Source organism: Galeopterus variegatus, unplaced genomic scaffold (assembly GCF_000696425.1).
Source record: "Galeopterus variegatus unplaced genomic scaffold, G_variegatus-3.0.2 Scaffold909, whole genome shotgun sequence".
NCBI lineage: Eukaryota > Metazoa > Chordata > Mammalia > Dermoptera > Cynocephalidae > Galeopterus > Galeopterus variegatus.
This window is the reverse complement of record NW_007727020.1, coordinates 270,795-298,450: the sequence shown is the minus strand read 5'-3', so window position 1 is coordinate 298,450 and position 27,656 is coordinate 270,795. Positions and strand designations below refer to the sequence as shown.

The 27,656-nt window shown below is 43.2% G+C and overlaps 1 protein-coding gene across 2 annotated transcripts in view; it reads right to left on the bottom strand.

Annotated features, from left to right (window-relative positions):
• Window positions 1-27,656, bottom strand: part of SPTBN1 (spectrin, beta, non-erythrocytic 1) — a 136,352-nt gene that overhangs the window by 33,241 nt on the left and 75,455 nt on the right. For both annotated transcript variants that reach the window (XM_008573354.1, XM_008573355.1), the window contains exons 3-17: window positions 24,589-24,762; window positions 20,862-20,953; window positions 19,520-19,600; window positions 19,022-19,137; window positions 15,524-15,636; window positions 14,577-14,764; window positions 13,320-13,437; window positions 12,139-12,297; window positions 11,162-11,464; window positions 9,031-9,184; window positions 7,829-8,316; window positions 7,320-7,702; window positions 7,099-7,236; window positions 5,534-6,290; window positions 4,225-4,427 (exon numbers count right to left, since the gene is read on the bottom strand). In XM_008573354.1, coding sequence (XP_008571576.1) covers window positions 4,225-4,427; window positions 5,534-6,290; window positions 7,099-7,236; window positions 7,320-7,702; window positions 7,829-8,316; window positions 9,031-9,184; window positions 11,162-11,464; window positions 12,139-12,297; window positions 13,320-13,437; window positions 14,577-14,764; window positions 15,524-15,636; window positions 19,022-19,137; window positions 19,520-19,600; window positions 20,862-20,953; window positions 24,589-24,762 — 3,467 coding nt within the window. The remainder of the gene's footprint in view (window positions 1-4,224; window positions 4,428-5,533; window positions 6,291-7,098; window positions 7,237-7,319; window positions 7,703-7,828; window positions 8,317-9,030; window positions 9,185-11,161; window positions 11,465-12,138; window positions 12,298-13,319; window positions 13,438-14,576; window positions 14,765-15,523; window positions 15,637-19,021; window positions 19,138-19,519; window positions 19,601-20,861; window positions 20,954-24,588; window positions 24,763-27,656) is intronic.

The window sequence follows — 27,656 nt, the reverse complement described above, 5'->3', positions numbered from 1 at the left end:
GCCAGTCTATGTTCAGCATATGAAGAGGGGTGAAGGAACACAGAACAACAGACGAGGGCTGGGTTTTCATTCTGATTTTCACAGCAATTTCCCGCTGCATGTGCTGGGGCAAGGTTTCTCCTCTATCCCCGCCAGCCCCTATGGCAGGGATAAGGAAGAACCACCTCTGAGTCTCACTAGGGTGCTGAGCAAGAGCAGCTCGGTGAATGTGGCTGCTGACAGATGTTGGAAGAAACCTCAAGAGAAAGAAAGATCTTATAGTGATGCCATGTGTCCCACAAGTTTTCATTCTGATTTTCACAGCAATTTCCCGCTGCATGTGCTGGGGCAAGGTTTCTCCTCTATCCCTGCCAGCCCCTATGGCAGGGATAAGGAAGAACCACCTCTGAGTCTCACTAGGGTGCTGAGCAAGAGCAGCTCGGTGAATGTGGCTGCTAACAGATGTTGGAAGAAACCTCAAGAGAAAGAAAGATCTTATAGTGATGCCATGTGTCCCACAGACCCTCACTGACGGCTGATCAAATTGAGAGTAGCAGCATTACAGCCATCATCTGCCTGAGGAACTAAGGAAAAAAAAACCCTCTGCTCCTAGGACTCCCATAGGTACCAGTGGCTACTGAACAACAGAAATACTATAAATAGAAATAATATTGTCAGGTATACGTAAGATACATAAAATGACTTTTTATTTATTTTTTTTAGTTGAAAGGGATCCCACAGCTTCAGGAAAAGGGATCTTAATATACTTATGTCACTTAGGCAAAATGCAAATGTAGAGAAACGCTTACTGTATATGCTAAATGAAAAGAGCTTATGCACATTAAATGATATAAGACTTCACATCACAGATCAGAAAGCAAACATTAAAATGGAATGTGCTAGAGGTGGGATTAAAGGTGGTAGTGCTCCCCACCCCCTGCTCCAAATTTTAAACATTCTATAACTTTTATGCAACAACAACAATATAAAGAAGGCCAAAGCCACTTACTTCATTGCTGTCCCTCATCAGAAACAAATAAAAAAATCAAAAGATTATTAGCAAATTTGGACAAAGAGAAATTAGTTGTCTTACGTGGGTAGGTAAGGAATGTCAAGAAAAGTTCTTGAAGTCCTCTACCCTCAAATTCCAGTCCTGTTTCTAGGGGAGCTTAAGAAATAAAGCAAATCTTCGGGAAAGAGGTAATTGAGATTGGAGTTAATGATAAAAAGCAGGAGTCCTGCCTTTAGTCAAAGGCCTTGAGAAAAAGATTCCCTTCCCTTCAGCACGGCATCTCACTCAAGTGTGTCTCACACAAGTGCTACGGGGCAAGGAGGGATCACAGTCACCAGCAGTCACACATCCTTGATGCTCATGGAAATAACGTAAATGAAAACATCTTCAAACACTGTCAGAGAAGATTGATTAAAGAAGTACAACCAGACACAATCTTGAATGTATTTCTTATATAACCAGGTCTCAAGTATGCCCAACACATTTCTGCCCACACGATCCTTCACTTATACGGGACCATGAAGAAGGAAATAGAGAGACTGATGACTTAGAGTCCCACGTCCAAATGACACCAATCTATGGGTGGGCATGATGACAGCCTTTGCATGGTGTGCTCTGAGGAGTGAAACACAGCTACACAGTCAGCTGAGACAATCACCGACTCAGAAAACACTCAAAAGAAGTGAGTGTGGCTTCAGGGTTTTTACTAGTGGCACCTGATGGCATTCATGGGAAGTAAAATTCAGGGAATTCTCTAAAGGTTGGATTGTGGATTCCATTATGAGGTAGGAGCTTCTAAAACTTGGCTGTAGTTTCCCCAGTCCTAAGTGTACTCTTTGTTTGGGGCAAGGTTAAACCTCTTGCTTTATTTCCATCTCTTACCTCTTACCCCAATAACAAGACTCAAAAGCTCCCGGTCACATGAAGCATATGCTGGCCCTAACGCTGGTTCCCATGAACAGTAAAGGGGGCTGACCCCACGGCTCACTCGAGTAAAGAACGTTGGGTGCCTGAGTAAAACAGTCGTCATTTTTAAGCCATTTTTCTCTTGAGAGATAGGGTCTCACTTTATGAATCTGGACACTGTTCCTTGCTCTCCCAGGACTGTGCTATTGCTGGAATTTTCCTTTTAGCAGGAAGCTCCCTCCTACCTTCACACCCCCTGGGGCAGGCTGTAGGACAGCAGGCTCATTTCCACCCAGTCACAGGCACTTTGAAGGCCACTCATGCCCCACCCACATCTGTTAGAGCCAGCGTCTTTGTTCTAGTACTTTTTTATTTCAACACATTCTGTGGTAACTGAGCAGACTTCCTGAACGTAAGCTTATTATAATGACTTAATGTTCTACAGAATAGCTTTACCACAGTATCAAAATGTTTCTGGACTAGATCTGAAGATTTAGATATTTATTTAGTTTATACTTCTACAACACCTGAAAGTCAGAGATTTGTATATTTTTATAATGGACAAGTATCCTCTAGGGTCAGTTTTAGATCTTGCGGCCTCTGGCGAAACCAGAATTCAGCTGACAAATATAAGAAAATGGAATTCTCCTGATGGCAGATGAACAGAAAGCTCCTCTCTTTGCATTTTCCTTAAGCTTACTAACAGCATAGGATCCTCTTTCCACTTTTTTAAAACTGAGATATCCTAAGGAAGTTCTGGAACTCTGGGAGGCCAGGCTCTCAGTCAAGAGCAAAAGGAAGCTGAAATGTTCTCTTATATCCAAGAATCTCCAGTCTTGATGGTACCACCTGCTTCCAACAACCCTGTGCAGCTGCAGCACTGGGAGACATATAAATAAACCCTACAAGCAGCAAGGCACCTGCACGGCTGCCTGAAGGCACATGTCCCTAACGGCCAAGCCGCCTTTAGGAAACCAGCTGTGTGCATCTAGCATGGAGCAACGCAGTATCATATTTACAAAATAATGAGATTTAATGTTAGGAAAGAAGGAAAATCTCCTTCTCTAGATTAAGAATCCCTTGCTCAATACTTTTTTCTCACACTCATTTAAGAAGGGTTTGGTGGAGAAAAAATTTTTTTGGTAGCTGTTTCAAAAGTAACAGATATAAAATGATAATTAGTAAAAGTTGTGCCCTGTTCCACAGTACCATTTTAGAACACACAGTTTAGGCTCTGAATCAGTGCAAAAATAAGAAATGGAAGTGCTAAAGCCAGGAGCACAATCTTCACGGGGAAAAAAGCAACTCCCCTATCCACCCAGGGTCCCAGGAGACCCACTCAGATGTGGTAAGCAAGGAAATGCTTGCAGTGAGAAGTTCTTCCTTTTCACTGCACATGAAGCCTAGAGGAGAAGCCTTGAAGAAGAGTTTGTTTCTTAATGATGTCAGTCTCAGAGTGAGCCCTTAAATCCAGCTCAAACTGGGACCAGAGAGGATCGGTCAGAACATAGGCTAGTGATTGAGCCAGAAGGGCCAGCCCAGGACTGAAGTGGCTGGCCCAGAACCAGCCCATGCTGGCACGTCCAAACCTTGATCTGCCCTGACCAGGGTAGGATGAGAGATAGGGGCAAGTCAAAGAGTTGGGGTCAAAAGAAGTACACTGGCCTTTAGCCAGAGAGCACATCTTTCAGAAATGCAAAAAATAAAAATAAAAATAATTGGAAATGAAAAAATAGAATCTGATCCTGGAGATATCCTAGCAAGAAGAGGAAAATGGCCTTTTCTCTCATCATGAAAAAGATCCTACTGTAGCATTATCCAAGCCAATTTTCTAAGCCCAGATAATGTTCCTCTGTGGCTCTGCCAGGTACTCAGGACAAACAAGCCTCACGCCTCCCTCCCCACTCTCTCCTGACAGGATTCAAAGAAGTCGCATTCTGGTAAAGGTGAATGTGAACTTGACAGGGAAAATGTCTGGCTCTTAGAGTCCCATGGGTGACAGGCTGTGTGTCACCTCTCAAGGGGCATGGCTTATACCCTATTGCAGCTCGGCATTACAGTTCTTACAGGTCTCTGGTTAAGGATTAGCTTGGCTTCCCAGGCTTTCTTTTCTTTTGTGACACTTGCACATGTCTTACAAGAATGACATTCTCAGGCAGCCATGCACTGCTCACTAACTTTTGGTATGTGAGATGAAATTTTGATAGATGCCTACATCCTGCCTACTGGGACATTTATACCCGCCATCTCAAGGACTTCTGGCCAATGATTCAGAAGCTTGAGAGTCTCAGGGTGCAAGACTCCCTTAAAACCTCATGAAAATATACCTGTCGTCAATAGAGTCCACCTTCTCCTGGATGCGATCTGCGCTGATGTTGCCATCGCTCACCAGCCTGCGGCCGGTCTCCACGACAGCATTGATCTTCTCCTCATTGGCATCCATGGTGGTCATGAAGTCCTCTTGTTTCTTAATAGCTGCTTCAGCTCCTTCCAAAGTGGTGGGCATTTCAGTATGAGCCAAAACATACTCCTTATTGAAAAAGAGAAGAAAACCACAGTAGGATGACACTAGCAGTGAGAGAACGCCTTTCCTATGTTCTACATTTCCCTGTGACATACTTCACAACACTTGCTTCCTCACACTTACATGAAACAATCTATTGAATCAGATAAAATTAAAAGTTGGGAGGAAAAAAAACCTCAGTGGGGCACAAGTGACTAAATTTCCCCAAGAAGTTAAAAGCTCTAAATTTTTCCCCCTAAGCAAGTGAGGAAAATAACCAAAGGTTTATGTATTAAACCCCAGTGGGGCACAAGTGACTAAATTTCCCCAAGTAGTTAAAAGCTCTAAATTTTTCCCCCTAAGCAAGTGAGGAAAATAACCAAAGGTTTATGTATCAGCCACAAGGGACCTCTCATATGCCCAGGAAGGCAACACAACCCTCATACTCGCTCTTGTAGGAGAGCAACAACCCTGACGTTAGTGACCATCCTTGGCCATTTTTTTTTTTTTTATCTCTAACTTCTTCATTTTGTCTGCAGAAGAAGTCCCTGACCCTTCTAGAGCAAGAAGACAAAGCCATTTGGCCCAAACCCCCCCCCCCCAAAAAAAAAAAAAAAAAAAAAACCTCAGTGAACCTTCTAAATTGCATTAATACCTCAATTACAAGGACATACTATGAACATAAGAGGTCCTCAACAGAAGTTAAAATCAAACCCTACTTTTTAAGGCCAGATGGCTCCTTCAAAAATCTTCAATTCCTGTCCCCTACATTGCAGTGGGGTTTTTGTCTTTTGTCTTTTTCCGTGTCCGGCAACGGATCGCAACCCTCAGTGTTGCCCCCGTACCGGACCGGGGACCGGCAACGGGATCACAACCCTCGGTGTTGCTCCCGCGCCTCGCTCAGCCAGTGAGCGGGAACCGGTCTGTATGTGGGATCCGAACCCTCGGGCGGGAGCGCCGCATTGCAGTGGGTTTTAATGCCCTAAGAGTAATGAAAAATGTCTCTAAATTATCCATCTAATTTCATGTAGGTGTGGCTGAAACCAATAGCCCTGACCAAAATGTTTCAAAAAGGCAGCTGGGCCTGCTCTATCAGGAAGGAAGCACAGGCAGTGACGATTAGTAGATGTTACCTGGTTGTTAAGAAAGGCTTCAGCTTGCTTGGTGTCCCTAAGGAACTGCTGGTAGGCATGCGACTGGGAGAGGAGATTCTGTCTGTTCTCCCACATTTTGTGGAGCTCATTCCATCCAGTGTCCAAGGCCTGCAGCCGCTGCCGCAAAAACATGTACTGAGCGTCAGTCTGCCCCTGGGTGACCATCTCACCCATGTCCCTCATCTTCTGGTAGTCCTCCTCATAGTTGTCGATCTCATTTTTGATGTTCTCGTGCTGTGTGAGAAGTTTCTCCGCCTCAGTTAAGGTGTTGGGCATGTCTTCTGAGGCGATGGCCGTCTGGGTCCTGGAGAGCCAGGACTGGAAGTCATCCAAGTCCCGCAGGAACTGCTGCAGCTTGCTGGCCTCGCCCAGGGAAGCTTCTCGGTTTTTCAGGGTGGTCTTCATCTCCTCCCACACATCGCTGATCTCGGCCAGCCGAGACAGGATAGCCTGAGCCTGGTCAGGGTGTTCAGACTCCAGCTTCTCTGCCTCCTTCTGCAGGTCACTCAGCTTTGCCTCAATGGCCACCAAGTCTCGCTCCATGCCAGTCAGCTTGCGCTGCAGGGCCATGACACCAGCCAGGTCATTGCCTAGGTCCTGGGTGGACTCGATAACCTTGGTCTTTTCCCGAATCCAGGATTTGGTTTCATTGCATTCGAGGTGGTAGTTCTGGATGCTCAGGGCGGACAGCAGAGCATCCTTCTTCCTGTCGACCAGTTCTCTGAACTGGCTCCACCTGTGAGTATGCGGAGGCAGAGAAAGCATCATGAAAAGTGGGGGGCTGAGTCCACAGCTGGACAGTGATGTAAACAGTGATGATTAATGCTGCACATTTTCCCTCCACCTTTGCTCTGACTACCTGGCTTTTTGGAAATCATCTTACCTAGTCTGTGAATACCAAATGTAATGAAAATGGCTCATGGACACAGTATAACCTGGAAAAGTCCTGACACAAAAAGGGATGTGTTAAAGAGCTCCTACGTGAGCATTACGTCTGTCCCCCAGACTCAATTAATTCATGTCTGCCATATACACTTTACTAATCTCTGAACTCCATCTAAGGAACTTGGAACTCCAAACCCAAAGGCTGATGGTAACCTTCAGAACCAAGGCCAGCCGGCCTCCACAACCTACTCAAATGTGTTTATTCAACAGAAAGATAAGACTAGGAAAAAGGTCTACCCCGACAATCAGGACTTTCATTGGCAAATAAGTCTCCAATGTGCTAAAATGCTATTCCAGAAAGCAGGTGCCATTGTGATGCCTTTCACCATGCTGGACACAGGCCATACCAAGGCCCTAACACCTGATATAAAGAGGGGCAGGTGCTGGGCTGACACAGCCCATCATCCTCCCTGAATGACATCACCCTGACATTCTTGCAAAATGAGGATATGTCTAAAGGTAGCTGCCAATGCTGTGACATCAGCACCATGATACCAGTGACCCCTGTAGGAAGTTCCTGAGAGCCAGGTGCAGCAGGTGACCTTGCCCTCCGCAGCCCCACACACAGGCAGCAGGCATGCCACTGGCCTCATGCTCACCGCGTGTTGAGTTTGTCCTGCTGGGCTTTGATTTCCTTCTCACTCGGGTGGCCGCTGTGCATCAGCTGGCGAGCAATCTGGTTCACCACTGCAACCCGGGATGCCTGGTTGTTCATCTCTGGTTCTAGGCTCTCAAACCTGAAAAGGCAATTTGACGGGGTGTCACCTGGCTGGCCCCAGCAGCACGAGTGGTGGGTCAGCCCCTGCAGTGCCCCACTCACCTGTGCTGGATGACCTCCAAGTCCTCCAGCTTCTCCGGGATCTGCATGTTGTTGAGCCACTGCTCCTTCTCATCGATCCACAGCTCACAGGCGTCAGCCTCGCTGAACATCTTGTACAGAGCCAGGGTGTCCTGGAGCGCCTGCTTCCGCAGCCGCGTCAGCTCGGCCACTTCCTTGTACCGCTCCTCGATGCCTGACAGCCTGCCCCTCACGTCTGGAGACTCCGCATGCTCCTGCGGGAGGGCGCTGGCTTGTTCATGCAGCGTGTCGAGGGTGGGCCTGTAATTGGCAATCTCTTCTGCCACGTCCTTGTGCTTCTTGACCAGAGACTGTGTGGAGTACTCATCGTGGCCCACGTCGCTGCTGGAGACAATCTTGAGGATGTCCAGCATCCAGGCATCGATATCGTAATTGGCAATCTCTTCTGCCACGTCCTTGTGCTTCTTGACCAGAGACTGTGTGGAGTACTCGTCGTGGCCCACGTCGCTGCTGGAGACAATCTTGAGGATGTCCAGCATCCAGGCATCGATATCGTCGGCATCCGCCTGGAACTGGTGCAGCAGTGAAGCCTCCTCCAGGCGCTTTTTCCGAATGGCTGAGAGCTGCTCCAGGTTGGCCCACTGCTCCCGGATATAGATGATCCTCTCGCGGATTTTCTCTGAACCGAAGTGCTCCTCCGCAATCATGTCTTCGCCTTCCTTGATGGCCTGTTCGAAGTGACCGCTGCGGCCGCTCATCTCATCCTCGAATGCTCGGTGCTTGCTGAGCAGGCGCATGACACTGGTCAGGTCTTTCCCATAGTCGTCGGAGGACAGGATCTTCTCCTTCTCCCGTATCCAGCCTTCCTCTTCTGCCATCTCCCAGAAGAACTTCCAGAGACGACGGGACTCTTCTAGGCGGGCCCTGCGCTCGGCCGCCAGCTGGCAAAGCTCTTGATAACAGAACTCCATGTGGGCCACACGGTCTCGGATCACCTGGGGGTCGCAGGGCTTGTATCCTGTTGAACACCAAGGAAGGAATGTGGGTGTGTGACAGAGGTCAGCAAGGGTTCCTGCTCATCTGCAGGCAGTGAGCTACACCACATGTTCCTGAGATAGGATTACCAGTTCAACCCTAAATGCAGGGCCATGTGATGAGGCAGTGGAGCACCATCTAGGATCTTGACTGGAACAGGAGGAGGGGCAATGAGAAGCATTATTTTTTTGATCCACCCGCAGACAAAGTGATCACTCATGAATCAAGAAAGCACATGAATCATATGAAAGAGGGCAGCCCCATTTCTAACTGTTTCTAAAAATATAAGAAGCAAAACCAAATTCTTCTAACCATCCTCTGAATAGAGACCTGTGCAACCAAGTGCAAAAGATGTGAATAGATTGAACAGCCACATCAGGTTGTTGGTACATGGCCACACAGAACATGGTCTGCCAAAGTTGCACTGCCGAACATCAGGCCACTCAAAATCAAGCATTATCTGAGTATTTTTTTAAGAAGACATTTCCGTTTCAGAAAAACAAGACACAGTTAAAGTGTTCAGAAGGTCACTCCACTGCATTTCCTGACCCTCTGACATGGCAGCAGACAAACCCAACTAGAAACCAACAATGGTGCACTAACTGCAAAAGCCCTGTGGCCACACACAATAGGCGTCATTCTATAAAGATGGGTCTTTGGTAACTGGGAGGTAATACTTGGAATGGTCCATACTTACCTTCCCCATCTGTTGCAAACTTCTGGGCAGAGGCATTGACGCCTCTCACCCGCTCTGCCTGGATGCCAATGTCCGCTTCAACCAGGGCATGCTTCTGTAACAAGTCTTCCACGCCGAGCAAGTGTTTGCCATAGTCTTGAGACAACAATAGCACCTGTGCACCAGAGGCAATGAAAGGACATCTGTGAATATAACCTTGACTTTAACATCCTATAATCTTTGGACAAGCATAGAGACAGCAACCAAGCTGTCCCTTCCCTCTATCCTTCCACCCATCCCACACTTGTAGGGAAGACGATGGCCAACGAGCTAGAACAAAACAAAAAAGGCCTGAAAGCCAGTGTCAAGAGAGACATCATAACCTAAGGATCATCTATCTTGGAATAAGAAAGTCAAATCTACACCAAAAAGTATAGAATAGAGAAAAAAAAAAAGAAAGGGGGGAGGAGAGACCTGTATGAAAGATTCCAAAATGTAAACTGAGGCTTCAAGAAGAAACTGCCACAGCAACAACTATTCAAAAAGATAAGAGATAAAGGTAATAGGCTTGTTCACTGCAAAGTTTAGAGAAATCTCTTAGAAGTTGTTGCCCTTTCAGTGAATGTTTTTCCTCTGTTAAGAACTTGTTGGTACACCTCTATGATACTCATGCAATTAATGTGAGATGAATCTAGCTGAAAAGCTTACAAGCCACATCTTTAACCCAATAAGGAGAGCAGGGTCAGGTGGCTGTCATGTTTAGTAGACCCCAAGCAACTTCTTGGGCTTAAATTTGAACCTACTAACATTTTTTGTTTCTTCTATCATCCAGATTTAGGGACTTCATCCTAAATCCTCTCCATCCTCTCCATATGGACAGTCTACTTCACACTTAACTTCTGAGGAAGTCTCTAGTCCAACCTGATTTATGAAATAAAAGCACCTCTTTGTTACATTTATGAACATTTCTATTTTAAGAGGTTAAGACAAACCATACCTAAGAACATCATAAATCTATTGATAACATTACGGTCAAGGGCTCAGATTCCTGTACTAGCTAGAGAGACAGACACAGACACACACACACACTCTCTCTCTCTCTCTCTCCATAAATCTGGGACAATAGGAGGGAAAACTGATGGTATCAGGTGACTCTGCCCCTCTGCCAGGAACAGTTCAAGAAGTGAGCAACACACGAAGGCTCACATCCCAGGAAGGAAATCTCTTGCATAAGGTCAAGCCTGGGAACACAGTGTGCTGAGATAAAGATGGCTTCGTGGGGCTGTGTGAAAACTGCCCTATTCTGTTCTATCTACAAGGCTAACTGGCCCCCCAGCAGGAGAACTGCCTGACATGGATGAGCATTCCATGGCCCGCATCAGAGGACATGAACAGGCACAGAGCTATGGCAAGATGGCCGCTCTCTTCCTGAACAGGGGAAAACCTGGGACTCTGCTCAGAACTGCCAATAATAGAAGGAGAAGCACAAACTGACATTAGCTGCTGCTACCATTCAGTCCTGTCTTATGGTCTGTGCACATATTACCACACTCTGTCCTTGCAATAACCGCATAGGGTACAGAGTAAGTATGATCTCTATTTAAAGACGAAGAAAGAACGCTCGATGAGATTAGGCAACTCAGATACTCGCAATTTGAACTCTGGCTTCCTGGTTCCTGACCTGTGCTCTGTACACTCTGCCCACCACTCTCCCACCTGTCCACACCACCCTTCTGGGGCCCCCTCCCCAACACAGCATACTCAGAAAGATCAATGAGACTGTTATTCACTGAAAGTTAGTTCAACTCTAAAGCTAGAAAAAGCTAGTTAATTCTTTCAATCCTAAAGAATTAAAAACAAAAAAACACAATTTGATTGATTGCCTACATTGGAATATATCTAAATTAGATCTAAATCACAATAACAGACCTCTAGCTACTGAACTGGGCTCCAATACAACTTTTTCACACTTCCCATCTCATTTAACAATTAACAATCTTCCCATGAAACGTGGCTCCTCTCTGGCTTTACAGGTAGGTGGGCAGTTAAATAATGGGTCCAATTGTATGTTGAGGGATTAGTGGGTGGGTCCTAGAAAAGAGAGGCCTGGATAGATCAGCTCTGGCTTCCTCTCTTTTTGGTCAACTTTTACCTTCATTTCATCCATCCAGTCCATGATGTACAGCATTTCCTGGAATATTTTCTGTAGCCCCAGGTTCATCTCAAGACGCTGCCTCCGGGCCCTGAGCAGTTCTAGCAGGTATTCCCAGAGCCGGATGACATTGTCCTTCCTTGCTGTGATGCGTTTGATATCATGGTAATTCTCGGCCTCGAGCTCCCTGGCCACAGCTACCACGGCCTGCACACGCTCCTCGTAGGCGGCAATGTCAGTCTCAATGGCCTCGTGCTTTTTTGTGGCAGCCTCAACTGCAGGAAGGTCAAATCCAAAGTTGTCCTGTACAGAAACAGAAAGAAAAGACAAAAAATAGAAAAAGTCATCCAATCTGGAAAAAAGAAACAGAGAACAGAGGTGGAATAATGAGCACACTTTAATCTCTGGGGTCCTAAAGCCAAATCTTACTCCTGAGTCCGCCACCCCACTGGTCTCTGCCTTCCCAGGGACCCATAAAACTCTGTGCTTAAGCTCAGATGCCCTCCCCAAAGCAAGCCAGCAATTCTCATTTTACAGAGGGGTCCAGCTCACAGTTAGCACCTGACTTAGACTGGAGCAGGTGATATTTTATGTCAAGCCAAGTGGAAGAGAAAGCCACTTTTGTTCATTTCATGACCAGTCTAACTTCCTTGAAGGGTTAGTTGGTCAAAGATTGAGAAAAAGAGGGGAATTTAAAAAACTCATAAAAATGTGAATGGTTCACACACACTCACTGATTCTAAACAAACTCTGCTTGACCTGCTTCCAAATCCATGAAAAGTTAGATAAACAGAAGAGAAAGCATACTAGAAATCATAAACATCCTCTTGGTGGGAAGTATGCAAGATGACCTGACGGTTATTTCAGAATACTGGGAGCTGACGAGCAGCCATCCTGTGGCCCTATGCCCCTTGGGTGTGAACTACGTTTCCAGATTACCCCAGGAGTGATTTCTTTAATAATATTGAGAGCAGAACCTGAGACACCAGACGCTGATTTTCACTCAGCCAAGTCTCCCTCATAGCTGCCTTGCGATCGAATCTGCGGGCGAGCTGTTCCAGTTTTTCCTGTCTTATAAGCTCATTCCGCAGAGCCAGTTCTCTCTCATGTTCTGCTTTTTCCAGTCTTTCCCAGGCCTACAGGAATGAAAAAAAGAATGATTTATTACAATGTTTAAAGGAAGCTTCCTTGGCTACAGCCAAAAGCTAGTGTTTCTCAAAAAGATGCAAGAACTTGAAAGGGAAATCCCATTCCCACCCTCACTGACTCCTAAGCCTTGAGGAAAAAATAGCCTCATGGGAACACTCTTCCCTATCTGAATCTAAAGATCTTGTGTTGTACTTGGAAAACAAAACAATGTAGATAAGTAGCAATATAACTGAATTACAAATCTCTTACTTTAAGAGAACATAAAGTAATTAAACAGCTCTGATCATATCAAAAAGATAAATGACTTTTCTCAGAAAAAAATCAAATTATAAATCTTTCATTCACTCCACCCTGAGCCACTTTTTAAAAATTCATATCTGAGTATTTCTTGCAAAATTCTGACTGATTGTCCATATTAAATTCATTTTTATGAATATGACATATTTAAAAAAATCCAAACACTCCATCCAAAGGAATCTAAGTGTGTACAACTGACCACAGAGTTCTAGATTTTTTCAAATTTCTAGTTGGAAATAATACCCGCTGTGAAATTCTATAATTGCAGACATAATAGGCACAATAACGGGAATTGTTTACTTTGACAGCTTCTCTGATGGAAGGAGCCAACACCCTAAGCCCCACAACCTCTAGAGAGTCCAAGCACATGAAATAAGATTTTGATTTCTTCTTTCTGTAACTTACAGATATTTGAGTCGATTACCTCAGACAGAAGAGGGGTAAACAATATATATCTGAATAACAAGGTAAATAGCTGAAGCCAAAGCTGGTTTGATAAAATCTGACATTGTCCCCCCAAACCTTCAACAGACTGGCCTATCACAAGTATTCATCTGGCCTTTGCCACACCTGAGCATCAGCTGCAATTATCAGTTCAGCAGACAGAGGCAGACCCTTTCAGTCTCCTGCCCTCTTAACATCCAAGACACAGTGGTAAAAAAACATGAAGCTTACAGGGGTCAAGGCCAAAACAGGATCGGATCAGTATTACCTTGTTAATATCAGAGATGAGCTTCCCCTCCCGGGGCATGTAGACCTTCTGGTTGTTGGCCCTCATCTTGCTCTGAATTGTGAACAGCAGCACTTCCAAGTTCCCCTTCTCAGTAAACCTAGGCACAGAGAAAAACAGCCATAAACATATTTACTGTATTTTGTTCCTTCAGGGGAAAAATTCATATGTTTTTGGAGAAAAAAACATTTCACACAGTCCCGTAATTTTAAAAGCCATTTATCTCTGGTATGATTTATGAGAAATGCACATCTGAGAGACAGCAATAGGTTAGTTATTATGTGTTATAAAGCTCTAAATATGCCAACTGTGGCTTTTTGTGGTTGGTGGTTGTTGAGATTTCTATTTGAGGGTGGCAAGGACACACAATATTCTTTCATTAATCACCTCAATCAAGGTTTAAACGATAAGTCTTGGACAATGGAATTGCTTCATTTAGAGAACATGGCTGAATGCATTTGACAAGGATTATTTCAAATGTCTACCTAACATAATTTTCAATGGGTTTCACAGAATTCATGAAGGAATTCACAACTGAGTGGAGTTTTCAGAAAAAGAATGACTCTGGAACTATACCAAGCAAGAGATAAGGTCTACAATTCTTATTCAACAATTATGAAATTAAAACATTTGTAGGCAGCAAAACTCAATCTGAACCAATCTGAAACTATTTATTGTCTTTCTTTATCTAACACAATGTGAATATTTACATATCTTGCTACAGATATTAAGTGGGCTTATGTGTCACCGCTTCAGATTCACCTGGAGTCTTATAATGTCCAACATATGCACTGTGCTACTTTTCTTTTTTGTGATTTTTTAATTGATTATACATATTTTTGAGGTACAGTGTTGACTATCAGTATTTGTGTACAATATGTGTTGATCAAATAAATATTATTAGCATGTTTATTATTACAAATCATAATTATTTTTTGTGTCCCTTACCCAATCTCTCCCTGAAACACATGAGCACACAGGTTCTGGATAAAGAACTGGGGACCTGTACCATTTCCTTAAGATTCTCATGTATCCTGTATAACTGCAGCTCATTTCTACTAGAAAGGGCTCAGATAACAAATCTCTGTGACAGAGTCAGATGAAAAGGAGTAAGACAGGCCACCGGTGAGAGGCAATCAGTTAAGAGATGAGATCACAGACATCAGAAAACAGGAGTCTGTTAGCTGCAATGATCTTTCTTCCCACATTAATGGTAATGCATTACAATTTGCATCTTACTTGGGTGGTTTCTCCACAGTGCGGTAAGTGTTGAATGCCTGAAGCTGTTGTTGAACCCCGACCAATGAATTGGCAAATTTGCGGTTGTTCAGAATAATGATAGTTTGTTCAATCCACTCCAGAAGGTCAGAGGCAAGTGATTCATACTTTTCAATCATTTTTTCTGTTTCAATAGCATTGTCAAGCACCTGTAAACAAGGGTTAGAAAAATTGAAAAGCAAGATCATATGGCCATGTAGGGAAAACATGATTACAACTCTACATAAGCACATACACACTTAATGAATGACTCTAAAATGATTCTAGTTGCTTTGGCAAAAGCATTTTAACTCAAGGAACCATTTGCTAATAGGCACACAGACTGTGGCTATTATTTGTGAGCACTGACAACTTAATTGTAACCTCCCAACCCCCAGGCAAAGAGATTCTGAATGACTTCTGTAGCCTAACCTCCAAAATTCCTAGAGAAACAAACAGGGCTCTATTTAGCACAAATCTGTCCCATGAATGCCCACGGATTTTCCATCGCATTGCACTCAGTAGACAATTTCATCTGGTCTGAGGTGTTTTGAAAAACACGGCAGATAGAAGTAGAAAAGCATAATACTGAGGCCTTCTCAACTGTGATATGTAGGATTTCACGCCCATCATGTTAGCCAACTCAATCAGATTTTCAATATCCAATTTTCTGGAAAGGTTGAGGAGAGGGGTGTTTCTGGGTATGAGATCCCCCTCAAACCCCTTCCTCAATATTTTAGCCACTCCTACTCCTGTTACCCTTTGGGATGAAGAGGCTTCTGTCTACCTCCCCGCCATCTGGAGATTCCAGCACAAATTACTATCATTAAACTTTATGAGTGTATGAGAGAACAAAGTGCTCAGTGGCAATCCAGTAAGACACAGACCTTTATTATGTCCCACAACCTAAAAAACTGATGTGAGCTCACCTTTCCAATTCGTTTTCCTTCCACAGCCAAGGCCTTCATCTTAGAGAAGTAGTGGTAGTAAGTCACCACATAAGTGATAATGGACTTCTCATCTGGGTGGTCCACGCTGATATCTGCAACCCAGAGAAGATCCTGATGAGTGTGCTGCTCACAGTGCCACCAACCAGGCAGCAGGAACAATCCGGAACAACCGTTCCATGACACCAAACAGTCCCGTCTCTTCGTTTTTCATATGAGAGTGTAGTGCCTCACTGATCTACAGACACACCATGCTCATCTCCCCGCCCCTCCTCTCAAAACTGGGTTTGTGCTTCTTGAGTCCTCATCTCTACCGATAGCATCAGAATCTCCCCCCAGTCACTCAAGCCTGTGGACACCTTTGTTTCCCCATTACTCATGTCCAGTTAGTCACTGAGTCTGAGTCTGGATATCCATTCATGGAATCCTTATCGTCACTCACAGTTCAGACCCTCCTGGTTGCATAACCAGACCTGAAACAATGGTTTCCTCTCTGGGTTTTCCTACCACCCAATCCACTTCACACAGTGTTCCCAGATTGATCTTCCAGAAGCAGAGCTATGAATATATTTCCTTCTAGTTCAAAATTACTCAAATAAATTATAAGCCCCTTAGTTCCCTAGAATCTATCCAGCTGTAACTTTCACTCCCTTCTTTCCATCCATCCATTCCTCAAATATTTATCAGGCTTCCTCTAAGTGCCAAGCATCGCTCTAGACATTTCTAATTCTACAGCCTATTCCTTCTTCTCAGGTACTACGTATCTGAACCAAACTTGCCTATTCACCTTTCCTCATTTGCTCCCACAATCCGCCTCCTTTTACTCACAACTTCTCTTTGCCTGAAATGACCTTCCTCACCCCACCACTTTCTTTCTGTTCTTCAAGGTCCAGCTCAAAAGTTACCATCCTAACACTACTGTTTCTGACCTGAACAGCTGCAATTACTAACTCTCTCCTCTGTTCCCTTAGAACTTCATTTATATGTATACACAGTCCACTTTCTGTAGGTATTATAACTATTTATGCATGTTTTATATGCCTTGCAAGACTCAGTCCCCAATGGTAAGAACACTGTCTTGGTAAGCCCTTATGCCACTCCACTCCCCAAATTCCTAGTGTGCTGTCCTGCACAAAGTGGGTGCTCTAAAAATATTGATTAAGAGAGGGAGCAACTGAATGAAAATGGCAAGTCTTTGAGTTATAGCAATACTGAGTGGAGCACTCAATTCAAGATAGACTGAGAAAAGAATACACAGGATACCTCTTAACAAATATATCAGGCTCTTTTTCAATATGCATTCATACATACAGCTTCATTTCTACCTTCCCAACGGCCTTGTGTGAAGCAACATTGCTTCTCTTACTTTAGATATGAGGACACCAAGGCACAGGGGTGGGACACTCCCTGCCCAAGCTCACCAAGGCAGTCAAGGGCAGTGAAGGCCAGAAACATAGCTACTGTTCCCACCCCAGGGCTCCTGCATCTGCTCAGCCCTCTCAAGGTGTGCCTAATGGAAAGAAAATTGGAGAACAGCCAGAAAAACAGGCCACTCTCATATGCAGTTTAATGAACAAAAAATGTCAACATAACTGGAAGGAGTCGGCAGGAAAAAAAAATTTTTTTTTCCTTTTTGTCTTTTTTCATGACAGGTAACGGGATCGCAACCTTCGGTGTTGCGCCCGTACCGGGACCAGCAACGGGATCGCAACCTTCGGTGTTGCGCCCGTACCGGGACCAGCAACGGGATCGCAACCCTTGGTGTCGCACCCGCACCACGCTCAACCAGTGAGCGGACTGGTCTCTATATGGGATCTGAACCCTCGGCGGACCAAGCGCCGCACTCTACCGAGTGCGCCACTGGGCCGGCCCAGGAAATTTTTTTTAACTTCTCTATAAGTATATCTGAACTGATGCACTTCAGGACACCGGACAACTAATAATAGCTAAGGACAAACAATAATCAAGATCAAACTCGCAGGACAAGTGGCATCAGCTGCCTTTTTCAGCTGCTTGTCTTGTGATCTGGGGAACATCAATCCCCTTTTTACACTGGGTGGTGATTAGAAAGATTTAACTAATGAGCAACTTATTAAAAAAATTTGTCAGTTTGATAGGGAAAAAAAGATTCTTCATCAAAGCACAAAGAACTAGGGCTAAGGAAAAGTGCCTTCCCATAGCAAGGTAGGGTTTAAGCACAAAGATTTATCACAACCTAAGGAATTTTAGTTTTCTATTTATATTGAGAAATCATTTAATGGGTTAGCACAAAGATAATTTTATTTCACCTTTCCTTCCCATAGCAAGGTAGGGTTTAAGCACAAAGATTTATCACAACCTAAGGAATTTTAGTTCTCTATTTATATTGAGAAATCATTTAATGGGTTAGCACAAAGATAATTTTATTTCAGCTTCCTGTAGTGAGCATATCAGTGAATCTGATGCACTGTAAAACAGCAAGCAGCAGGCCTGGCAGCCTCATGACCTCAGTCTGTCCTTGGGGAGTTAAACTTCCTGTTCTATATTTATAAGAACTTTAAACTTTCACTCACATACACTCATTTTCTTCCTCTCTCTAATATTTGTTCACAGCTGAGAGGATCTATAAAACCTTCAGCACTACAAACAAATCCTCTTATATTTTAAATGCTTCTCAAAATTAGGAAAAGTTCCTATGAGTGCTTCATGTTGACATGAAGCCTAGAATTAGGTTTCTGTTAAGCAAGGGAGTTATCACCTGGGGGACTGCCCTACACAGGTGTGCTCTATGTCACCTGCAGTCAGGCTTCAGGGTCCTGCTGCAGGCACCCAGAGTAAGGAGGTGGGTTCCATTTGGAAAGGGGATGCAGTCAGCCTACAAGCAGTCAGCCATACGAAAGGACTGTGAGTGGTATTCCTTCTTTCACCCACATTCCCCTTTCCAGAATGCACCTTCCACATTTAAGCTTTTACTTGCTTAGAAGCAAACACTGCACAGCTTCCTAAGGCCCTGCCTCCAGTCTCCACCCATCCCAAACCATCCAGCTTGCTACCTCCGGATGAATGTCAGTCAGTAAGCTTCACTGAGGGCCTACGCCAGGTTCTACACTTAGAGCACAGCTGCTAAGAACCTACAATGAACCCCCACTGACTGCTGAACAACCTCTAAAGGTTTTAGCCTGCAGGGTCTCCTGCCACCTTTCTAGTGGTATCCCTGCTATTACCTTATACACCATTCCCACTGAATCATTAGTCCTCCAACGTGTCTCTGACCAACATGCCCTCTCCTTTAGACTATGTTTAGATCATTCTCATCTTTCAAGGCCTTTTCTAATGTCACTCTTTCCACAAATCTTCAAGTAATTCCCATAACCCAAATTAAGCTCCTCTTTCTTTGATAATACCCAAAACACACTGTACAAACAAAACACAAAATAGATTTTATATTAACCCTTTGATACCAGAGATGCAGAAAGTCCCTTTTATCTCTTAAGTCCTTACCTTCGGGGTCCAACAGTTTAGTGAGGCCAAGGTGCTGCTCTGCCAGGTTAAATGCATTCTGTAGATTGTAGTGTGCATTGGATTTCTTCAGTTTGTCAAAATCTATCAGGTCAGGCCTATGTAGAACAGTGAAACATAATGAAAATCAGTTCCAACACAAATCACGTGACCACTGAGACACGATTATTGCTCCAAAAATGTTAAAATAACCACTTAGTGGAGTAAAACTCTATGAAGTGATATAATCATCAAGCGATAAAACCTGATTTTTAAACAAACACTTCAAAATTTAAGAGAACAGAAAATAATGGGTGAACTTTATTTCGTTTGGAAGCATTTACATATTCTCCTGTATTTCCCTTGGGAATAGAATACAGGAATTTTTACCATGGTATATATTTAAGGCAATGGGCGTGAAGATCAAGTCACCCAAGACCTGCTATAGAAAAATGGCAACATTCTATCCCACAATTGTTAGCATGATTTCTACAGACTTACCGGTGTTTGTGTATCAGTGCATTGAAGGCCATGCCATCTCTCCAGCTAGTGGTAAAATTGTGAATGTTGACATTAGGGTATCTGCCAAGGACAAAGCACAAGAGAAAAAGCAACAGAATTACCAAATAAAGGTTTAATACTTTTGCTAAATGCAGTGTTAAAAAAAAGTCTGTAAACACAAAAATCTAAGGCCATGAATATCAATAAGAACAGTCAAGTCAGAGCAAATATCCCCTCAATTTCAGCTGTTATCAAATAAAAATAAAATATACACCCACGTGGCTTTTCTTGTTTGTTAATTCAGTCTCACAAAAGATGTGAACTGTGTCCCAAGTTTAAAACACTACTCTTACTTGGGAAAAAGTGACCATAGCCTGGATACCTCTGAGGCCTCTTTACTTGCACTGGCTTTCTACTCCACCTACAAAGACAGCAGCATCTAGAGTCACTGAGATCCAAATTCACACATTACTCTGGCACAGGAAGTAGATGGGACTACCTGTTCAAGTGATACCCAGCTTTCTTTTTCCCTCATGTCACTTAATTGAACAGTTTTGTAAAACAAGTACTTCCCTGAAAAGCTTTCCTATGTTTGAAACTTACCCCCTTAAATCAGCTATTCTATACCATATTGATACTAATAACTTCATATCTGTGGTTGACTAAAGGTTCATACCTGACTTGACACCCTTATCTCAGGAAGTACTTAAGACCCTAAACCAGTTGGATGGGAATTTTAAAGGTTTAGCATCAATTGAACCTTGACTACTTCAATGAGCAACAAAATAGATGCAGTTCTCTAAAAAACATCTTCACAAAAATTTCAATGAGAGAAAAAAAGGAAGGAAAATGGAGACAGATAATGTATACGGATTACTCTTGAGTATACAGTGCAAAGCTCTCCCAAACAGAGAAGTTAAAGGGAGGAGAAAACCCACAACTGCACTTTTAAAATATCAGGGGTGTGATTCCTAAAAATGTTTCCAGGGTTTTAAAATTCAAAATATAATGCTCTCTGCAGCTTCCTTAATACATGTAAGTGTACCTCTAAAAGTTCGGGGAAAAATATAATTAAAAGATAATATGAATCTTTCCATGAACTTTTTGAAGTGCCCTCATAAAGGAACAAAACCGACTGCAGAGACATGACAAGTCCAAAATATAAATCAGAACTTCCATTCCAAGAGCTAGGTGAAATGTCAACATGGCAACTGCTTCGACGTTAACAAGCCTTCTCAGTAGAAGCAGTGGAAAAGATACTTGTCAACACCTCTTAAGTGATGACTATGGTGGAACTCAGTCCTGGAAGCAGCAGCCCCAATACACTCTGAGCTCCACTCACCCGGCCGTCTTCATCTGGCACCACAACAGCAAGGCATCCTTGGCAGACTTCTTCTCTTTGTTGTCCTCAGTTTCCACACTGATATCCTGGATCTAGGATTTACAAAGAAATATAAGACGAATAGATGGGTTGGCTGCCTAACAAGAGCCAGTGAAGAACAGGTCTGCATGTACATAGAGTGAACTTTAGTCAAAGCCCCGCCTTGGAGATTATCTACTCCGAGGGTCAATGAAAACTGCTTCTTGCAGTCAGGGCTCACCTCAGAAAAACCGACCAGAATCAGGTTTGCTACCTGGAACAGAAATAAGGCTGAAAGGAATATGGGCTACTTGCATGACTTCCCAGCACCTGTTAGAGGTCATTTCTGCTCCCAAACTAGCCCACCTTTCCAACTGCAAGCTAACACGGTGAGTCCATACAGTATATACCTGGAAACTCATTGGACACCAGCAAAATATTAAGTTGGTTTTCATAACCATTTTTCACACCAGGGTGCCACCTTCACTGACGAAGACACTGTGTGCAACATTTCCTGAAAGCTGCCCCAAACTCTCAGAGACAGAGTTTGCTTAAACTCTGTGCCTGCATTCGTAAGCCCCTCACAGGCAGCATATTTTCAACATTACACATAAGGCCTGTAACACTGGCCAGAACATAAGACCAGAACATTGCCCGGGTCTGAATCCAGGCCCCACCACCTGCCATGTGTCTTTGGGCGAGTGTCTCAGCTTCCCTGCATTCGTAAGCCCCTCACAGGCAGCATATTTTCAACATTACACATAAGGCCTGTAACATTGGCCAGAACATAAGACCAGAACATTGCCCGGGTCTGAATCCAGGCCCCACCACCTGCCATGTGTCTTTGGGCGAGTGTCTCAGCTTCCCATCTGAAAGATGGCAACAATAAGAGTAGCTACCTCACAGCATGTTACCCATTTCAATGAGATAAAGAATATGAATTGCTGAGCTCACAGTAAGTACCCATAAGCATTAGGTTCTTGGATTAGGAGCCAGCTACCAGTTGTGTGATTTTAGACATATGCTCCAAATCTCTTTTTGTCTTTAGTTTCCTTTCATATAATAAACTGAAATGGGGTGGGAGTGGATCTTCCAGCTCTCACCATTCCAAGCTTCCCTGCCCTGCCCCTGTCAACCTCTCCCCATTCAATCTACAATACTTCCCAGAATTCTTTCTGAAAAAAACAGGACAAAATATATAAACATAACATTATAAAGTTAGAAATTTTCAACTAGGAAAAATACTTAGGAATTGAAACAACTACACTTTTAAAAAAATTCTCCATTTCTAACTATGGTAAAAATGTGAAGTGTGAGTATGCACAAACTCCAATCTCCATTATTAGGATCATTAGCTCATGTGCAGAAAGTGAAAGTGAAAGAATAACTCAAGGAGAGATACAGTTACACCAGGTAGGCTGGAACTTTATGCATAAAATATTGTCAGCTTTCCTATGCTTCTATGTGAAGAACGCTGTTTCCAGATTTGCTCATAGAAACAATCTATATGACTTTCTGAAATGAAGACAGCTACCTGCTTAGATTAGGCAAACTCAAAGACTTTCATTTCAGTTTCTCTCATGATCTTTTAAAGGGACAGCAGCATAAAACCTAGGTGTCACCATCAGTATTTAATGGACACCGCTCACTACACAAGCACAGGGCAGCTCACATCCAGGGAGCTATAGGGAAAACACACGCACAAGTTGGAAACTTGAGACAAGACTATACATTCAGGAGCTAGGGGAAAGGAAAGATCTTTGTAGACAATTGGGGAAGCTTCACCGGGGAAACAGAACGTGAGCTGGACTTTGGCTCATTGGAATCAATACATATTTGTGGAACAGGTGATGATTTGATAAAGTCGCTGGAGGAAACTGAGTCATGTAAGATACCAACACTGCAGGCCATGCAGTAACAACAGAAGCCTATGCCTCTTGCCTCAAAGGAAAGGGAGAAAGCATGCTTTAGCATTTACGGGTTGAAGTATAGAAAAAGGCAAGCTGACAGGAAGTTAATTAGTCAGTGACTCAACCCAATTCATACTGAAAATCCTGGAAAGAGCTGTAAGCATCAGCTCCCTGACATGAACACTAACCCGCTGTCAAAGAGGTCATGATCAGGACACCCTTCCATGCTCTGATTACTATAAGCCAAAGGCAACAGAAATAGAATGTTGTACTCTATGAGACTGAGGTGAAGCTTGAGGAGTGTCCTGCTAATTTCATCTCTGTTGGCAAAAGACATGACAGCAATAATTGGTGAATTTTATGGCATTCATTCCTTTTTCAAATCATTCACAACTAAACGACAGACACCTATACTAAGAGTTATGTCTGAAAAAAAAATGTCCTGATTGTTGTAATTAACTCCATTAACAGTGCGTCTTCAACATCCTCAGAACTACTTAATTAGAACCACTGGGGCTGGGCCCTGGGAATATGAATTATTAAGCATCTTTCCCAGTGGCATCAGACGATCAGCCAGGTTTGGGGCCCAGCCAGTCAGGGGGTCGTTTCTTTCTGTAACTCCATTTTAGTCCCCTACCTCCACCTTCCCCCTCCCAACCCACCCCAAACACTGTAAACTCAAGCCCAATCCTAGGGGACATGAGAAGGAAAAGGGCTTGGCCACAGGCTGATTTCAGAGCTTCAATAAGAAAACAAAGAGAGCTATAATTTCATTTTTCTTTTTCCCTTTTTGTTTGAGGTTTTTATTTACTCAGAAAAATCAATCAGATCTTTATCCATGGGGCAGAACAGGAAGGAAAGGCACAGAGAACACAGTCACCAAGGAGAAAGTACTGTTAGGATATTTGTTAGCAGAGTCACCTGACACTGTGGTAAGAAGTTGTTCCTGCATTTCAAATTTTAATTGAAAAGCACGCGCATGAAGCATGCACCTGGAGAAAGAACCAGTAGTCATGCCAGAGGTGCTTCACAGTCCTGAAATGCTGAGCTCTACCCGTTAAGGGGTCAGCAGTACCCACTGCAGCCATGACTGGCTGTGTAATGCCGGGCAAGGCTCCAAACTTCTCTGGGTCCTCAGTCTCCTCATAAAGTGAAGGAATTGAAGAAAATGACCTTGAGAGTACCTTCTGGCTTAAAACATTTCTATACTTAGAATCTTCCCCCCTAAGTATAACAAAACCCATAAAATTATCAATTCAAACAAACATAAGGCTTTTGCACTTTCCCCCTGAAAACCACCTCCTCACATCCAAAGGAGAATGAGGAGGTGAAAGGCGCCCGCACACATGCCATAACTCTAAACAGCTCCTCCTAAAGATATTCTATCACACGTGCCACAACGTGAAATGCAGACAGTTCAGGGCTGTAACCCAGCACTAGCCGCATCTGTACACCTTTGCTCCGGATGCTGGGCCACAGAGACCAGACATTTAGAGGAGGTGCTAGTGAAGTGGTGGGCTGGGATGCAGCATGGAAACCCTCACGCCACCGAGACATATGTGACAGTTGGGGTAGTAAAACTGAAGGAGGATGTGGTAGCTGCCACATGCCCACAGGGCAGCACTCAGTGCTGAGGGCTACATGTGACACACCCCTTCGCATACCTGGCTCTGAAATGCAGTTTCAACCTGCTCTTTCTGGTCCCTCCAGAACAGAAGGCCAGCTCCACCAGGAGGCTCGTACCTGGAGATCAGCCTAAGTTCTGAGCATCATCAGCATCCCTGGGCCAAGTCCATTACCTGGAAGCGCAGGATGATGGTCCAGATAAGGCCAAGGGTCAGCCGATGGTTCCCATCCACGATGTCATGGGACCCCATGTTCTCAAGATGGACTCTCTGCTCCTTCAGGAACTGAAGGGCCTTGTCTACATTCTCCAGACAGTGGATGCGCATTCGCCCCTTGGTGGGTTTAGGCTAGAAAAGGGAGAGCAGAGGTGGAAACAGATCATCCAACGGGGCAGAGATGGGCCCATGGACTGCCCCGAGAGTCACACATGCCCATCATGCAGCACTCTCCCACCCGAACCAAGACATTAAAGAACATGTGTGCTCTTTCAGTCCCAGAACAACATGTATCTAACAGCCTTAGAAAAGTTTACTTAAGGAGATGTTAACTGATTACTCTTCAGAGATTTGTTTAATCACAGAAGCTACACAGTTTACAAATGAGTGTAGAAACTGGAAGTTTAGAGAAAAAGGAACCCAATTTTCGTACAGAATTTCAGCACTGCTGCCACTATCCATACAATCTTGCAGATAGATGCATGACAAAACACCTGTGAGGATTTTCTGGTTGCTTTAAACATAAAAATATATTTGCCACCTGCTGGTGTCACTTCCTAAGGCTGGCTCAAAATGAAAATAGGGGAAATACTGTCAAATCAGGAAAACTTCCAAGTGGTGATTTTGTGAGGGAAATGGGGAAGGGAGCTAAGTAAAAGGGTGTTACATTAAAAAGAAAGAAAAAAAAAATATGAGTAGTCTAATGTGAATACCCCAAATATTTCTTCTATTTATCAAGTTATGCCAAAATCTAAAAAAGGACCTCGGACGGTGAACATTTTAAATAAAGCAAAAGATAACATGCACACACAAAATCATCCCCTGGTATCCTTGGGGGATTGGTTCCAGGACCTCCAGCAAATAAAGGTCAAGTGACCCTTATCCAAAATGCTTGGGACCAGAAGTGTTTCAGATTTTGGATTTTGGAATATTTGCAGAATACTGGTTGAACATCCCTAGTCCAAAATGCTCCAAAACCTGAAACGTTTTTGGGCACTGACATGACACTCAAAGGAAATGCTTGCTCATTGGAGGATTTTGGATTTTTTTTTTCCTTTTTGTCTTTTTTCGTGACCAGCAACGGATCGCAACCCTCAGTGTCGCGCCCGCACCGGACCGGGACCGGCCACGGGATCGCAACCCTCGGTGTTGCCCCCACCCCTCGCTCAGCCAGTGAGCGGCCGGTCTGTATGTGGGATCTGAACCCTCGGCGGGAGCAAGGGGTTATTAGCAAAGCCATCCAAACTAGGAGTTTTCTTTGTGGAAGGGTTTTAAACTATGGGTCCCATTTCTCTAATAATGTAGGAAGATTCAGGTGTGTAGTTCTTCTTGTGCCCATTTTGCTAAATTACTTTTTCAAGGAATTTGTCTGTTTCATCTAAATTGTCAAATTTATTGGCATAAAATTGTTTACAATTTTCCCTCATTATCCTTTTAATGTCTATATGGTCTATAGTGGTATTGCTAATATGTGTTTTCTCTCCATTTGTCTACATATATCTTACTAGGGGGTTATCAATTTTATTAATCTTTTTTAAAAGCTGACCTTTGGCTTTGTTGGCTTTCTCTATTTTGCTTCTAGTTTCTATTTCATTGATTTCCAATCTTTATTGTTTTTTCCTTCAACTTTTTGGGGGGTTTGATTTTCCGTTTTTTTTTTTCAAACTTCTTGAGGTAGAAAACTAGATCTTAGATTTTCAATTTTATTATTTTATAATATATGCATTTAAAGCTATTAAGTTCCCTCTGAACATTCCTTTAAAGTTACCCACAGGTTTTGATATTTATTACCTTTTAGTTAAAAATATTTTAAATTTTCCACTGTGATTTTTTTGACCCATGGTTTATTTAGAAGTATGTTGTTTAATTATCAAATATTTAGGAGTTTTCAATTATCTTTCTGTTATTGATTTCTGGTTTAATTTTACTGATGCCAGAGTATATACTTTGTATGATTTTAATAATTTGAAATTTGTTGAAACCTGCTTTATGGCCCAGAAACTTTTTTAGTTTCCACATGTAAGTGAGATCATGTGGTATTTGTCTTCCTGTGCCTGGCTTATTTTACTTAACATAATGTCCTCCAGGTTCATCCATGTTGTTGCAATGATAGAATTTCTTTCTTTTGTAAGGCTGAATAGTATTCCATTGTGTATATATTCCACATTTACTTTATCTATTCATCTGTTGATGTACACCTAGGTTGATTTCATATCTTGGCTGTTGTGAATGATGCTGCAATGAGCATGGGAATATAAATATCTCTTTGACATACTGATTTTATTTTCTTTGGAGATATACCCAGTAGTGGGATTGCTGCACTATATAGTTCTATTTTTAGTTTTTTGAGGAAACTTCATTCTGTTTTCCATAGTGGCTGCGCTAATTTACATTCCCATCAACAGTGGGCAAGGTTTCCCTTTTCTCTACATCCTTGCCAACATGCACATATCTTTTGTCTTTTGATAATAGCCATTTAAACAGGTCTGATATCTCATTATGGTTTTAATTTGCATTTTTCTGATGATTAGTGATGTTGACCAATTTTTATATCCTGTTGGCCATTTGTATGTCTTCTTTTGAGAAATGTCTATTGAAGTCCTTTGCCCATTTTTTAATCAGGTTCTTGGGTTTTTGCTATTGAGTTGAGTTCCTTATATATTTTGGATATCAACCCCTTATCTGATATATGATTTCTAAATAATTTCTCCAATTTCATAGGTATTTTCTTCATTTTGTTGATTATTTCCTTGTCTGTGCAGAAGCTTCTTAATTTAATGTAATCTCATTTGTCTATTTCTGCTTTTGTCACCTGTGTTTTGGGGTCATATCCAAAGAATCATTGTTCAGACCAATGTCATGGAGATTTTCCCCCATGTTTTCTTCTATTAGTTTTACAGTTTCAGGTCTTACATTTAACTCTTTAATGTATTTTTTTTTCCTTTTTGTCTTTTTTCATGACCGGCAACGGATCGCAACCCTCAGTGTCACGCCTGTACCGGGCCGGGACCGGCAACGGGATCGCA